Source organism: Neofelis nebulosa, chromosome 14 (genome assembly GCF_028018385.1).
Source record: "Neofelis nebulosa isolate mNeoNeb1 chromosome 14, mNeoNeb1.pri, whole genome shotgun sequence".
Taxonomy (NCBI): domain Eukaryota; kingdom Metazoa; phylum Chordata; class Mammalia; order Carnivora; family Felidae; genus Neofelis; species Neofelis nebulosa.
The window spans coordinates 52,535,244-52,550,965 of record NC_080795.1 but is presented as its reverse complement, the minus strand read 5'-3'; the positions used below and the strand labels follow the sequence as shown (position 1 = coordinate 52,550,965).

The following is a 15,722-nucleotide window of genomic DNA, read 5'->3' as shown; positions in this document are numbered from 1 at the left end:
TGGAAATGGTATATTTCTCCTTTTTGATGGAGCATGTTATCTGCCTTTTGAAAAGTTGTAATTTCTGTGGAAAAAAATTGCGTGAATAGCAGATAGTGAAACTCATGATAGCAAAATAAAAAATAGTACAACCTTTGACCTCTCCCATGAATCATTTCAAAACCACATCTTTTGGGGGAGACTTGAAATTTTGTGGTTAATTCTCTTTTGGAATTAGAGTTTCAGCTTCAGAAACTGAACTATCACACACACACACGCACACGCACACGCACAAAAGTGTTGCCTTGATGTTCCAACATTTCGACTTGAGTAAACTCCATTTCTTCTTCTCTCCTGCTTTCATGATCTGATTGATTAAAGCAAAGAAGCAGAAAATATTTTTTTAAGTTTATTTATTTTGAGAGAGAGAGAGAGAGAGAGAGAGCGCACATGCACATGATCAGGAGAGGGTCAGAGAGAGAGAATCCCAAGCAGGCTCTGCACTGTCAGTGCAGAGCCCGATGTGGGGTTCAAACTCACGACCGGGAGATCATGACCTGAGCTGAAATCAAAAGTCAGATGCTCAACTGTCTGAGCAACCCAGATGCCTCAAAGCACAAAATATTTTTAATAGAATTCCAACTAAGTCATTTCCTGGACTCATCCACACTCAAGTTGAACTGAACAAGTATTTCCTGAGTCTAGGGATGTAATAGAGCAGTGGTTACTTATAGATAAGATATGGTACTTAACGCTGAGTCCAAATGATACCTATAATTACCTGGAGAGAGAGAAAAAAATTTTATTAACATAATTTAGTACGTATGCATCACATCAACCATACAGTGAAACCCTCATGAAATGTCTTCAGCTTTAAGAAGGGAGAAAGATGAAATAAAACCTGAGAAATACAACAACTATACAGTTAAGCTTAAATACATATAAACAAAATAATATTGATTTTTAGCATTTAAAGAACCTTTAAAACTATTGATAAAAAACATTTTTAGTTTCCTATTGGAGCTTGTCATTTATTTTCAACTAAAGAATATCAACATCATAATTAAATACACTGGAATCTCATCTTACTACTGGCTTGGATGTTCACATTCTGAGTGGGACCATCTCCTATAAGGAATCACATTAATATGTGACCTACTAAGAGCCATGTATCTTTTTAATGAATTTATGATAAAGTTAAATAATTAAATTAAATACCAATTAAGCCAAACCTCTTTATTTATTTATTTATTTATTTATTTAGAGAGAAAGAAAAAAAATATGAGTGGGGGAGGGGCAAAGAGTGGGGGAGAGAGAGAATCCCAAGCAGGATCCTCGCTATCAGTGCAGATCTCAACATGGGGCTTGATCTCATGACCCTGAGATCATGACCTGAGCCAAAATCAAGAGTTGGACGCTTAACCAACTGAGCCACCCAGGTGCCCCAAGCCAAACCTCTTTTAATATGTGTGTTTTTTGTGTCTTTGCATATACTCATAATTATTTTAAGTTGTGAACATTCTGTTTTCATAGCAAGCATGAGTTCCTTTAGAGTAGTGAATTTGAACTTTGGGTTTAATTTTAATTGGAGATTTGGTTCTAAAGGAAGTTTGTCCCGTTGTTGTGGCCTCATATACACACTTACAAATGCACAAGTAAACTGAATCCCAACCATAATTAATCCTCCAGCTCATCTCCCTAGAGTTAGGTTACCTTAGACTGAGATGGTTACCTAACCAGTGTCTTGGATCCGCTGTGACATATGACATTTAGAAGGCAAGGCATGGTGGTCTAGAAGGAATAGGAATCAGGGCATCTGAGTTCTAGCCCCAGCTCTGCTGCCAGGTTGCTTCATATAAAAGTACCACACACCTTAGTGTTTGATGGCCTAGACAAATCCACACATTTTATGACTCATATCAATCATTCCGTTTCTTCTCTTGGTTTTGTATCACATCTGATGACTAGGGAAATCCCAACTTCAGAATACAAACTTAGCATGGCAGTCAAGTATTATTTTTCAAGTATATTTTACCGTAAGAGTAAGAATCGAAGTGACATACCTCTGGTGACACTCAGTCTTTATTTATTTAAAACTTGAAGTGTTTTGGTGTTGTGTTGTGGGGTTTTTTTGTGTGTCAGTTTTCAAAAGCATCTGGCAACTGCTTTCCATTTTACAGCATTGCCCAAGGACTTTCAGTCCGTTTTTAATGACTTTTGCTGAAATTACTTATTTGTCTACTTAAAACAAAACACAAAAGATGCCCTTTAAGCTTTCCCACGTGCATGAGAAATCTTTTGTTCAAAACCGATATATTCCAGTCAGGCCAAAAACATTACATGGGAAATTAACACACATGAAACACCTGACATATTTTTGTTAACGGAATGACCTTCTGAACAAATGGCAAGGGTCATGTAGCACTTATAACTGCCCATCAGGGTGCCCAAAAGGATAACACAGAAATAATTTTTGTGAAAAATGAGTATTGCTTGTTTAAACAAAGGTTGTGTGTAAATCCATTTTCAATTTTCTATTCTTTTTTTTCCCCATTCTTTGCTATGTTAAGGGTAATATGCATTAAATATACATTCATGTATATATATATATATATATATATATATATATATATATACACACACACAGACACACACACACACATGTATGTATGTGTATATATATACATATGTATATGCATTAAATATACATTCATATATATATATATATATATATATATATATATATATGAGTCATTTCACATTAGAAGAGCATTGGAAATTTTTAAATACACTAATCAAACTAGAGTACAAATATGTAGAATTAGCTTGATGCTTCATTATTCTACACTAAAAAAAATACCATAAAATTAGCAATCTACCTATGGCATAAGGTGGTTTGCATGTCCACATAGATTTAACAGTTTATGCACTTTATGCATATACCTCAATATTATTAAAAATGTACATGCCTATAATTATACGTATGGGTAATATATTCTCCAGATAATTAAAATGTACCTCATTAAGTAGTAAAATGTTAAGAAAATTTAAAAATATTGTGATAGTAAATTTTCTGCATTGTTTTCATCTTCTCCTTTTTCATAAAAAATTGAATAAAACCAAAGCTTTTAATAATTCATTATATTCAGCATGACTTAATTTGCATCATAATACAATGCCATTGAAAAAGTATATAATTTGTCCCTCGTACACTGCCCAAACTCTTCTCATTTCTTATTTTTGCCTACTTTTAAGATTACTGTCTCTTCCTCCTACACAAAAAAAACCCTTTTGATTATCATTTTTGTTGTTGTTGTCTTCATGCCTTATTCTAGAAGATGAACACAAACACACTCCCACACAAATACCCACACATATGCTTACTCTCCCTTTCCCCACTAGCACGTCCTTTATACTTGTCACTTCAGCAAATAGTTCAGAGGCTAGAAGATCAAGTAATTAGGCTTGTGAGAATAGTGTCTAAGACTAATGGAGGTAGACTTTGGTCAGCACAATTTTTAGGATATAGATATTATGAAATCCAATGTAACTGCTCAGGCAACTCTTATTTCCTAATTCTCTGTTAGCTTCTGAATTTGTGGGCCACCAGTGCTCCACATTTCTGCTGAGAATTCCCATCTCACAGATAATTCTGCTACCTGTTCCTTTCTTCTCTTCTCAACAGTTTTTCTTCTTTCTTGTCTTTTCTGCCCCCTGTCACTCTTCCAGTACTTCTTGCTTCCATGAGAAGAGTCTGTAGCCATCCAGAATTAAGGCCTGTCCTGATTTACCCAACACCCTGGATATGACCTTGTCAGCTGAGATAGGTATTGCTGGGGACTCTGTGACAGATGAGTCACTGGAGTCCTATTTGAGTTTGACTTCACTCCAGGGGCCAGTAAGAAGTAGTTAAGATTCTTAGCTTTATAGTTAAAGAATCTCACTACTTAGAAGTTTTGGTGAAGTTAGAAAGCATCTCTGAGCCTCAGTTTCCTCATATATACAACATATTGATAAATATACCACATTAGGTATTTATGAGGACTAATGAAACAAAGCATATAAACATACTTGGCTCACAAAATTCAGAGTTGAACACATAGTAAGTGTGCTAGTTACTAATACTAGTATGCCAATTGATTTTATTACGATCATGATTATTATATTTCCACCAAGAAGATGATGGCTAGTTATCTACAAAATATACACATACACAGAATAGGGTTGTTGTTTTTTTAGAAAAAAAAATTTTAACAAAAATTTTAGTTAAAATTATAATGTAGCAAGTGAATGATGTTCAAGTGTTCTCTTATACCAGGATTAGAGGGACTGTGGGGAAAAGAATAGTAGATTTTTTTAAAAAGAAGCTTTTAGCTACTTACCCAAAGACTTCAGGTGTACTCTATATAGTACATATATACACATAAATACATATAATATAAATATGCTACATTAAACTGTATGTAATTGCCATTTTTGTAGGTTAAACCAATCATGCTGAGATGTCAACCCCCAGATATTTAGGTTCATATGCGTATCTTTTATATAAAATAAAGTGCCAACTTGGAAATTTTCAGTTCAGAAGCCTCAAGCTTTTATGTATTTAAGTAGCTATACACATGTGATATGTATTTATAGAGTCACTGGTAAGTTTTGCTCACCTTCATACCCACCCACACAATATTGAAATGTTGAATATTGCCTGTAAGCCTTTTAATTTTCCACACCCTAGAAATGTAAGGTATTATCTTCTCCTATTTCTAAAAGTCCTTTCAAATAAATTAGGAATCTAGAGAGCATCTTCAAATGGCTTTTCCATGAGATGCCCACACACCTGGCTGAAAAGAATAGAATCTAATCAATCAGTTGTTTGCTTGTTTGCACCTTATCAGATATGGTGATTTACTTATCCATATGCTCAGTTAACTTCACTAACCTGTCACATTGAAAAATTATGGATTTAGGGGCAGTTCCTGTACTGTGCTCTCTGTAGTGATGATGGTCTAATAAGTAACATAAGGCTTATCCTTAAACCAATAACTTGATCCACATATATTCTGATGTTTGCTAAATACTAGAGGTAGGAGTCATTAACCACATCTAAGATTTTAAAGGAATAAAGAATTTATCCCTTTAAAGCAACTTATTAGGAAATTAGTAGAATCAAGGCCTTCAGCTTTTTACATTGTTTTTGGTAGCAAAGGCTAATTGCCTTCTGTGTTCTGTACTAGGTTTCCTGTGACTCAGAATTACCAATTCCACATTCCAGGAAGTTTATTCTTGAGGGTTCATCTGAATTGAAGTGACCCTCCTCCTAAGCTTTATGGTTCTTCCCTCCAGTCAGCCCAGTGGCAGACATGCCATCTGGATTGAAATTCATTGGGCAAATAAAAGGCAGAGCCAGATAAAGTCAACAGTTGCTACAATCAGGGTCTCAGGTGTCTTATTGACTGAATGTTGGCTGGTGAAAGACATACATGCACCTGCTTGTGTTCCTATTCTTTCCCTTTAGATCATGGAGATTAGCCTATAGAGATAAGGCTAAATGAAAAGAATGAATAATGATTCTTTCCTGAGACTTTCTAGATTTATTTGCTGATATTGGTGTGCATAAAGTCTTTAAATTGCCATACCAGGCTTTTAAAATTAAGTTCAGATAAATGTTTTACACGTTTTATTCACTCAACTGTTCTCTCTTCTGGACAGCCTTTCCCAAGTTTACCTGACAGATAGAATATATTGTCCCTAAATATTCCCAATGAATTTGACACATATATCCAAAATAAAAATTGTGCATTATCTCTCTTTGGTGCTGTAGTTAAGCTGCTAACATCATAGCTCTAGAAGCTGTTGCTAGTCATCTTGTGACCAGGTAGAGAGTCATCAGCTGAGTCAAAAAGAAAAAAAAAAGGCACGAAACCAGTTCCTGTTCACATTCTTTGAAACCTGGTTATGCTTTACCTAAAACTCGGTTCTAGATTGTTTATGATTGAATAAATTAACTTTTTGCTTAAGGTAGCTTGAATTGAGTTCTCCTCTACATGGAAGGTACTAATCATGGATACAGCTATCATGAGTTATCATGGAAGACCTACTAATGAAAGACCTACTATGTATAGTAGGTCTTGTAGGTCTTTCTCCCATCACACTGTGATTGCGTTAAGAGAAGATTGTGGTTTTCTTATGTTTGTATCTTTACTGTCTAGGAAAAGTCATGCACGTAGAAGATGTTCAATCAATATTTGTTGAGTAAATTAATATAGCATAGATTAAACTAAGAGGGGACAGGAGGCAAGCTTTAAAATTGAAAAACCAATTAAAAAGCCACAGTCTATTTGTTTTATATTTAGGCTTTCATTTTTTTTTAACTGATGGCAGCTGAGGGAGAGTAGTGGGACTAGTTAGGAAAAGAGAGAACACAGAATTTGGAAGGAAATATTAAGCAACATTAAGCAAATGAAAGTTGAGGTAGCAGTAGGAGCTGCCCAATAGACAAACAGAAATATGGATCTGGAGGTCAAGAGAGATGCAAACATACAATGTCAAAATGCTTATATCTTAGAAAGCTTTTATGTAGAAGTTTGAAGCCATGACAGATAGCTTGCAAAAAGAGCAAATGTATAAGAAATAGAGATCTGAGAGTAGAATCTAGTCAATATCTATATGGTAGGTGAAGAGAGGAAGGGAACCCAATGAAGATGAAAGGGAAAGGACAATTAGAGAATAGCAAAGGGACCAAGAGACATCAACACAAAAGGCAAGGGAAAAGATAGGCAAAGCCGGCTTCTGTAGTATGGGTGAATAAGGTGGAGGAAATATCAAATGACTTTGGTCTTCTTAGTAAACCATAAAACAAGGTCATGTATAAAGAATGAGAGATGATAGAAGTAAGATTTAGCCTTGGAAAAGTGGAAAGGTCTGAAGTACACTTTTCAGGAAGTATAATAGAAAATCTATTAGAAAGGACCAAGGGTTTGACTGAGCAGCAAGGAGAACATAGCTGCATTTAGAAAACACGCATTTGGATGTCATTAAATAGCCTCATTTTAGTGTTTGCCATCTGGAAGCAGGGGTGAGAGAATGAAAAAATGTCCTTCCTTGAGTTGGAATTTATCCATGCAAGGGATTAGTAGAGGAAAGGACAGTGGGTGGAGAGCACCAGAATTCCACCTGAACTGTTTTTAATGCCTGACTCTGTGATAGAAGTTAGGAAGAAAGGAAAGCAAGGAAGGCTTAGTAAGGGACTGATAGTAATGGTGGGCATCCAGACTCAATTAGTGGAAAGACAGACTAATTAAGAATTAAGGAATGGAAGAGGAAAAGAAAACTGTGTGATCAAAGAGGGAACTTTTAGATATAAAGATTAATTTTTTAATTCATGCTTTTAAAGCAGTCTGTTATTATAAAAAATTTAAACTACTCTGACAGATAGATTAACACCTCAATAAGGTTTCCAGTTCACTCCCCCTGGCTCTGTCCAGTTGATGCTTGTTATATCCTCCGCCACCATGTTTTCCATATCCATCTCTTGTCACTTACCATGAATTCCTCCAGATATCATCTTCTATTTTTATTAATTTTATTATTAATTTATTTTTTATTAATTTTATTAATTTATTAATTTTTTGAAACTCAAGATCTCCTATAAAAATGTATCCTTAGTTCTGACACTTGTAATGTTCATTAAATTCATCTTTTTATTGTTTTCCTATGTTTTAAAATGTTTACTATGTGCCCAGTTTTATAATATGTAGCTGTACATCTCTAGTAATTAACAAAGAAAATAATTAGTCATGCAAATTAAAGTTATGGAATTAAAACCTTTATTAACAATGGGTTATTAAATACATTTCATCTGAAATAATCTTTAAATTTTAACTGTTCAGAGGAAGTTTATATATGCAGCAAGATTAGATTACCTGGTTTTTTTTTTTTAAGACTTTAACAATAGTATGATGTGATGCAGTCGATGAATAAAATAAACAAGTTAGCCAACTCTGACAAGGAGAGGCCAGTTCAATATAATACTAATGTAACCAATCAATTGTAACTCCCTAATATTTGGGCAGCTATAATGTTGGATTTGAGGGTGGAAGATCACCACTCCATTGGCTAGACTTGGTGGCCTTTCCCAGCCTGCTAGTGTCCCTTCTATAAGAGAGAATAATAATACAGTGTTGCCATTAATCATATTATTATTATTACTGTAACATTAATAATAACTGCCACTTCTTCAGTTCTTAATATAATTCAGTCACTCTGTTCTGAGTAACATAATTCATACACTTGCCTCGGAGACATGTATAACTGCTCCACTTTGTAGTTTATAGAAGGGACCTTTTCCAAACAATAGTATATAGTACAAATGTCAAAGGAGAGCTGTGTACAGAGCTCTTAAACTGATTTTAAATCCTTCAATACTCTAAACTATGGCCTGGATCGAGCTTTCAAGCATAATATTTACTAATTAATAAGTAATCAAATATAAGAAGTCCAATTTTTCTGGAAAGAATGACTATTTCTTCTGCAAAGAATGTGTTTCTATTTTTCAAATAGAACTTCATATTTCAAGAAAATGAAATATCTTCATAAGGTTATGTTGCCATTGCAACAACAAGAACTCCACAGTATAACCATAGTACTATCTGTACCTTTTATGGTGGAATACTCAAAGCATTTTTCCAGTTATAAGACTTATATTCACGGTTTGGACATCACTTTTATACGATTAGTTTCCGGAAAAATAAACTAATACTCAACGTTTTTCTTTTTTCTCTGTTATTGAAAACGTGTGTGGGTTTCCCTTTTCCCACACAAGGGCCTCTTCACCCACATCTTCCTGAAATGGAAAAGAAAAGAGGAGTGGGTGACAGAGAAGTGGGAAGGGTGCATATTCTCACTGCATAACTAAATAAGGGAGAGCAGGAAGTGGTCTATTCAGTAAGAGAAGCATTTTCTCCTTAGATAAGTGACTTTCTCCATTTCTTACCCAAAAAAGAAAACTGGGTTTACCGTTGAATTCCTCTTGACCACATCTTCCTGTGTTCATCTTCACAAAGGAGCTTAAATTTTTTTGGCATTTCTTTACATCCCCCCTCCCTTTTTTTTGCATCTAATTTGGTTATTTTCAACTTTTTTCAACAGATTAAACATTTGGAATTTAGGGAGGTTTTGTTTAGTAGTCCATTAACTTAAAATAAGCAAGCACAAATGAACTGTGTTGATGTTTTTCAGAATATTACCATTACATAACCCATCAACACACCCATTACAATTAAAGAGGGCTTTTGAACAAGCATTTATATATTCATTTTAAATTGCTATTTGCATACGTTCTGTGCAGTGCTTCTTCACTGTCATATGAATGTGTAGTCTTCTGATTACTTATTCTGTGTTGATATTGCAGCTGTAATTATTTATTAAGTAGGCAAAACCATTAGCACAGATATGAGCTATACAGAAAACCATGACACTATTAAAAGTTATAATTCTGTATTTTTGTTATGGTAGTGTATCTGAGTGGATGTTTTATTTCCTTTAAATATAATTATTTTTGAAAGTTTGAAGTATTTATACTGAGATAGTCATTCTTTGCACCAATGTAGACTTCCTAATTAATCACCTATAATTACCTATAAATTAGTACATTACCTATAAATTACCTATCAGTTAATAACCTCATGCATCTTACATTTAAATCAGGCTAGTGTTTTAGATTGTTAGAGCATGTAAAATCAATTTTAAAACATTTTTAAATAATATACCTTTGATATTCTCAGTATAAAAGGCCATCGTGACTCAAAGTGATTGAAAGCAGGTATTTATTAAATAACATGAGACTTTAAGGTCAAGATGATAAGATAATCCTAAAAAAAACTTCTTGGAGGGGTTAATGCAACAAATTACTAACATATATATTTATTAGGAAATACTAATTATAAATATTTTATACATATGCCATGTGTATCTTTAGCAAAGGACTACTAAATATGAGTCATTTTTGTATTTTTATTTCACTAATGAGAACTTCATAATGGATGAAGTTCAATGAATAAACTTAAGTTCTTAGGAGAGCCTCTCTAATTAAATTTCCTTTTCCATTTGACTTCCACCCTTCACTGAACTCTTCCCCTATATAAGTTCATTTCAAACCTTACTCATTTGTGTTCTTTTATATGTGTTTTATTGGCCTGATAGTTTCACTTCAGGCATTATATAAAAACCAAAGTTCAGTTCCCTTTTGTTTCTAGGTAAATTAGCTTAGAGGCTCTTTTCTACTTTCTAAATCTAATTATTTAAAAAAAAAATTTTAAATAAAAATTTCTAGGAGCTTATCAGTCTAAAGCCACAGAAAAACAATACTACCTACTTTAGCATTTTAAACCTCCATACTGTATTTTTATGTTTGAATTTGTGATCTTTATCTCTTCCTCCTCCAAAAATGCTCTAGCATTTTTTAAAAGTTTCCTATGAAATGTAGGTGAGAACATTTTAGAAATTTTGCAAGAAAATTGACATAATTATTGCCAGTTAGAGGTGTTACACCATTACGTCATTTGTCCCTTGAATTGATATTCTAGAAGTTATAGAGAAAAACAGGATTTAAGTAATTAAGCAAAATATAAAAAAGTGTTCAGTTAGAAATGGCTCTACAGATTTTTCCATTACTTTTGTAATTTTGTGAGTCAGGTCAGATCTATTATTGTCTTCATGATTTATTTGTCGGTAAATGCAATATTGACATTTGTTTGGAGGAAATAAAGGCTTGCTTAGTTATAGTTGGAGTCCATTTGGGTACTAATGGTACTGATATTCTTGTTCACATATTGCAATTTTTTTTTTTTTGCAGTTTTACTAAAGGGAGGAAAAAAAGAGGAAGAGAAACCATTTAGAGACTGTGCAGATGTATATCAAGCTGGTTTTAATAAAAGTGGAATCTACACTATTTATATTAATAATATGCCAGAACCCAAAAAGGTAAAACCAGAAGTGTTTGTTTACGAGATGTAAAGCAGATCCTAGTTGAATTGCTGAATAATCAGATTGATTTGTGGGCTTGTTAAACTGAAAATATATATGCCTGAGCTCTTTTCTCCCAAAGATACTGTTTGCCAGGTCCATAAAAGATGAAAACCCTATTGTACAGACCTCCCCCAACCCCACACCTCCTGTCCCTCTTTCACAAAGTTTTCTATTTATCCTCTGTTCTTTTCTGGGATGTCCCATTGCTCATAAATGTTTGCCTTGCATAGATTACATGTTGAAGTAGTATGCACTTCAAGTACATGGAGAAGAGTTAGGAGCAATCTTCAAAGCCCCAAGGACCCAGATGGCACATTATCATGTACAGTCCAGATGCTTGTAGAGGGGGAGCCAGGGTCATATAACTGTTTGCAGAATCATTGCTCCTATTAGAGTGGGAGAAACGTATTCTATCCTAACTCACAATCTTGATAGGATTTGCTTTTCATGTTTACCTAAAAGAGTAGGTTGGATGATAGGATTCATCAGTATGTTGAATAAGATCCAAAATAAACTTTGAAGCAAACACTATGTTCCTGCTGTCATATCTCCTTTATATATGCTTTTGCCCTATTTATTCATTAAATCATCCATCCATTCCTTCACTCAATACATATTCAGTGAGTGTCATTCATCAGTCCCTGCCTAGGGACACAATATAGAACAAACAGATCCCACTGTAGTGGTGAAGACAGACAGTTACACAGATAATTACAACATACTGTGGAGATGTAGGGATTGAGACAGTCTGTTTGAAGCAGAATATATGGAGAGCCTTGAGGAGAGCCTTGAGGAGAGCCATGCTCTTTGACATGTAAAAGCTTTATGTAGCCCAAGGTGCCAAGAGGGACCCAAAGCTCCAGGAAGACCACCTGCCTTTGTAATGTTCCATGCTCAAAAGATGAAACAACTTTCCTCTTCTCTTTGCCCCACCTAAATTACCAGTCCCATGTCCTCATTTCCTGTGGATACTGAGCAAGTGTTCTTAGAAGGCCTTTCCTAATTCCCTCAAGCAGCTTTGAATGACTTTCTCACCAGCAGGGTTCTACAAGGCAAGGACTGTGCCTTTTTTGTCTTTGATTTTCTGGGACCCAGCACAGTGTCTGGCACATAGCAAGTCTTCAGTAAATATGTGTTTGAATGAATGAATAAATGACCTTCTGATGATAATACCAACACTTCCATGTAGTATACAGTAAGTCAGTCTAATTTAGTCTTCTTGATTATTAGTCTCTTTCGATGGGTGAAAGAAATGCATCTTAGAGACCAGTGTGCCAGATATTACATCATTGTCAAGAGCAGAGTCTGGACTCTCCCAACATCCTGTCTCTCCTCATTTCAGTAAGGATTAGTGGTTGAAGTTAGCTCAGTGTTTTTTGTTTTTTTTTTCCATTTCCTCGGACAAAAATTTCTTCTAAAAGAGTCTTTTCATGCTGTTCTATAATGAGGAAGGGCGGGTGGAGTTCCATACATTGCTACCTGGGCCACCCACCAAAGAAGTTTAGTTTCACCTGTTTTTCATTTGGGGCTTCTGTGCAAAACCTCACTTAAATTAAGTGCTCCATGGATTAAAAGGGGGAAAAAAACTGTGAGGTACAATGGTGACTCTGGTAGTAAAGAGAAGAGGGTAACTTATTGTAAAGGGAAACATTTTGAATCGTTTGGATCTTATGATAATGAAGCCTTCTTACTATACTTGCTGATATCTTAAAAGAATACTTAAGCGTAAATTCAATTGGTATTGAATTTACACATGTATACACATCCACATACTCACACACCATCCATAGTAGTGTTTAAGTGTATCAGAAACTGTCCTGGGAGAGAGGAGTGGAGCTAACAGAAATACTCTATAATTTACCTACAGTATTCCCCAAGACCTGAAAGAATCCCCAAATTATTGTCAGTTGCACTAAAATAGAATTTGACTATAACAATAAAGTTATCTAAAAATATTAAGTGACCTTCCTTTAGACATCTAATGATTCTATGACATATATGAATATAAAAATAAAACAAGTTTTAAGGTTTTTAGATTAACATTCACACTTTCAGAATCCTTTTCACTCTATCACCCAGTACTGTCAACATGGCCCCAGGTTTTGGCAGAGAGGACATTACAAATAAAGTTTTGATCATTTCATGTATTTTAATTCATGTATAACTACCAGCAGTTTGAGATACAAATGATGCACAGGCTATTTCAGAATCACTGCTCCTGTTAGGGCAGAAGAAAAATATACTATCTTAACTCATAATCTTGAACAAATTTGCTTTTAATATTTACATAAAAGAGTGGGTTGGAGAATTCAGTTTACTAGTTCACTGGCTGACTTCTGTGTTGGTTTCATCAGGATAGCATGATTTCAACCTACACCTCTGCAAAATGGTGGATTTTGCATGTGATGGAGCTTCAGGGTTGTTCCTGAATAAATTACATCTAAAATATTAAATTCACAAGTGCCAAATATCTGCTTAGTCAAGCTTTAAGGTTTGGGCCTAAGAAAAAATAATAGCCTGAGCAAGTTAGCAATAATATCAGTATAAACGTATAAGAGGCAAATTTTTATCACTGTGGAGACAGCCCCAGAGGAGGGAAGTTCACATGTTGTCTGGTCAGGACTATCATGAGATTTTAGTTTTATTGGAAATAGCAGAGCATAGTGAGAGAAAACGATCACTGAACAGAAAGGAGAAAGACTTGGGCTTTCTTCTTGACTTGGGTGTTCCTTCCTTTGTTTTATTTTTTCCCCTTTATGATCACAGGTCCTCTCACAAGTACTAATGCAGTTCTATTATGGAAACTTTAGATTGATAAACCTGTGCTTTTTCATACATAGCAATTTTTTAAAATCTCATTTAGCATGGCATTAGTAAGAAAAATTATTGTATGACTTTTCCCTAGTATAATTTAGAAGCTGGTCAATACAGGAATTCAAATGCATTCACAGTTTGCCAGGTCTATTCTAAACACTTTAGATGTAAAAACTCATTTGTTGACTCTTTTCAATCACTCTATGGGATAGGTGCTCCCATTGTCCCTATTTTAGAAAAATAACTTGCCCAAATCACATAGTAAGTATCGAACACAGGCTTTGTAATAAAGGCATCAACTCCAGTATCTCTTGGGGGCAGTGGGGGGGTGGTGCGGAGGGGAGTACAGCGGAGAGGGAGCTAAGTAAGATAATTGTGTTTGTTTTCTTGGTGACTAAAGTTGCACCATTTATATTTTTTTAATATGAACCTATGTGAGTGACACAGGAGAGGGTTTATTATCATAAAATTGATTAATGTTCTGATTATAAGCCACCCTGCTTCTTTCTACCTTATAATCTCACTTTGTTCTCCTATGTTGATATAAATCACTGGAATTCTCTTATAAAAATGCTTGGAAAATGCATCAGATGTTCACTCTTCTGAGTAGATTGTGCTTTGTAGATCTAAAATTCGGTGCTACCTTTGGATATGCTTGGCACAATCTTTGCTTATTGTAATGCTTGCAGAAACTCTAGCTCTAGCAAGGGTAAGAAACTTAAGGCCAGCCTATAAAAATAAAACAAAAAGTTCATATATGTAAGATATGGGATATGGACCAATCAACAAAATTGAGCTATTAGGCAGTTGACACAAACTATTACAAAGTGTTCATCTCTTAGGCAGAGTAAGAGTTGCAAGCATACAGAATTGTTTTATAGTTATTTTTCGGACATCACTCCCTTCCAAGAAATAATGTCTGCAAAGATCAGTGTTATCTTTTCAAATGAGATGTAGAAGTCAAAGGCAGTTTCCTAGGACTATTTAATTTTTCAAGCAGATAAAATATGAGGATCAGATCGTTCATGTATTTATTTTTTAGTTTTGTGTTTCTAATGACTGTGGTTATTTTTCTCTATGAATTATCTTCAATGCATAGTAGTAGGAAGTAGGATTTTTCCTTTCATTTCATGAATTTCTAAAACCAAATTCTTTATAGCCAGTTTAGTTTAATCCAAAAAACCAAACCATTAAATCATAACTCTGCTTATTGTAAAATATTAAAAATTTGTTTCTGAATTATAAGTCCCCTAATTCTTGGGAAAGGACCATAGCAAATGTGTTGAGCCTCTTTTTATTTAAGTTTATGGAAAAATAATTAACATCCTCAAGCCTAATCATTCCAACTTGTATGGAGCATAAAACCATAAGAACTATGTGAATCAAATTTCCTTTTTTTGTTTGGGTTTAAATCTCTGTATTATGTTAAAAGGTATTTAATGCTTGAAAGCTTTGACCTTGCCTGGGATAGGAGCCAGTTCAATCTTTTCTTGGATAGAGTTAAGCCCAAGTCATATGATCAATAAATACAACAGGCATTGTAAATGTAGTAGGGCCCTTGTCTCCAGGAAGGACACCACCAGATAGCACAGACCACACAATATTGGCGAATGAACTTTTCAAGTCCTTTCATGTCAAATCTTTTGAAACCAACCACCTATTTTCTTAAACTTCCTTCATCTGTTAAGCATAGGCTTTTTTGTTTTTCTTCTGACTAGAAATAACATGTTTGGTGTTTTGGTTTTTTTTTTTTCTTGGCTATAGTGAATCCAACTTCTTAAATAGATATATAATAAAAAGTAGCATGCTCAAAAATTAGTGGTGTCAATATTATTATATTTATATTAGATATTATATTACTATATTAATTATAAGTATATAAAATATATAAACTATATTAATATAAC

The 15,722-nt window shown here is 34.3% G+C and overlaps 1 protein-coding gene across 5 annotated transcripts in view; it reads left to right on the top strand.

Annotated features, from left to right (window-relative positions):
* ANGPT1 (angiopoietin 1) overlaps positions 1 to 15,722 on the top strand; it is a 243,604-nt gene that overhangs the window by 175,721 nt on the left and 52,161 nt on the right. For all 5 annotated transcript variants that reach the window (XM_058698836.1, XM_058698837.1, XM_058698834.1 and 2 more), the window contains one exon: positions 10,829 to 10,956. In XM_058698836.1, coding sequence (XP_058554819.1) covers positions 10,829 to 10,956 — 128 coding nt within the window. The remainder of the gene's footprint in view (positions 1 to 10,828; positions 10,957 to 15,722) is intronic.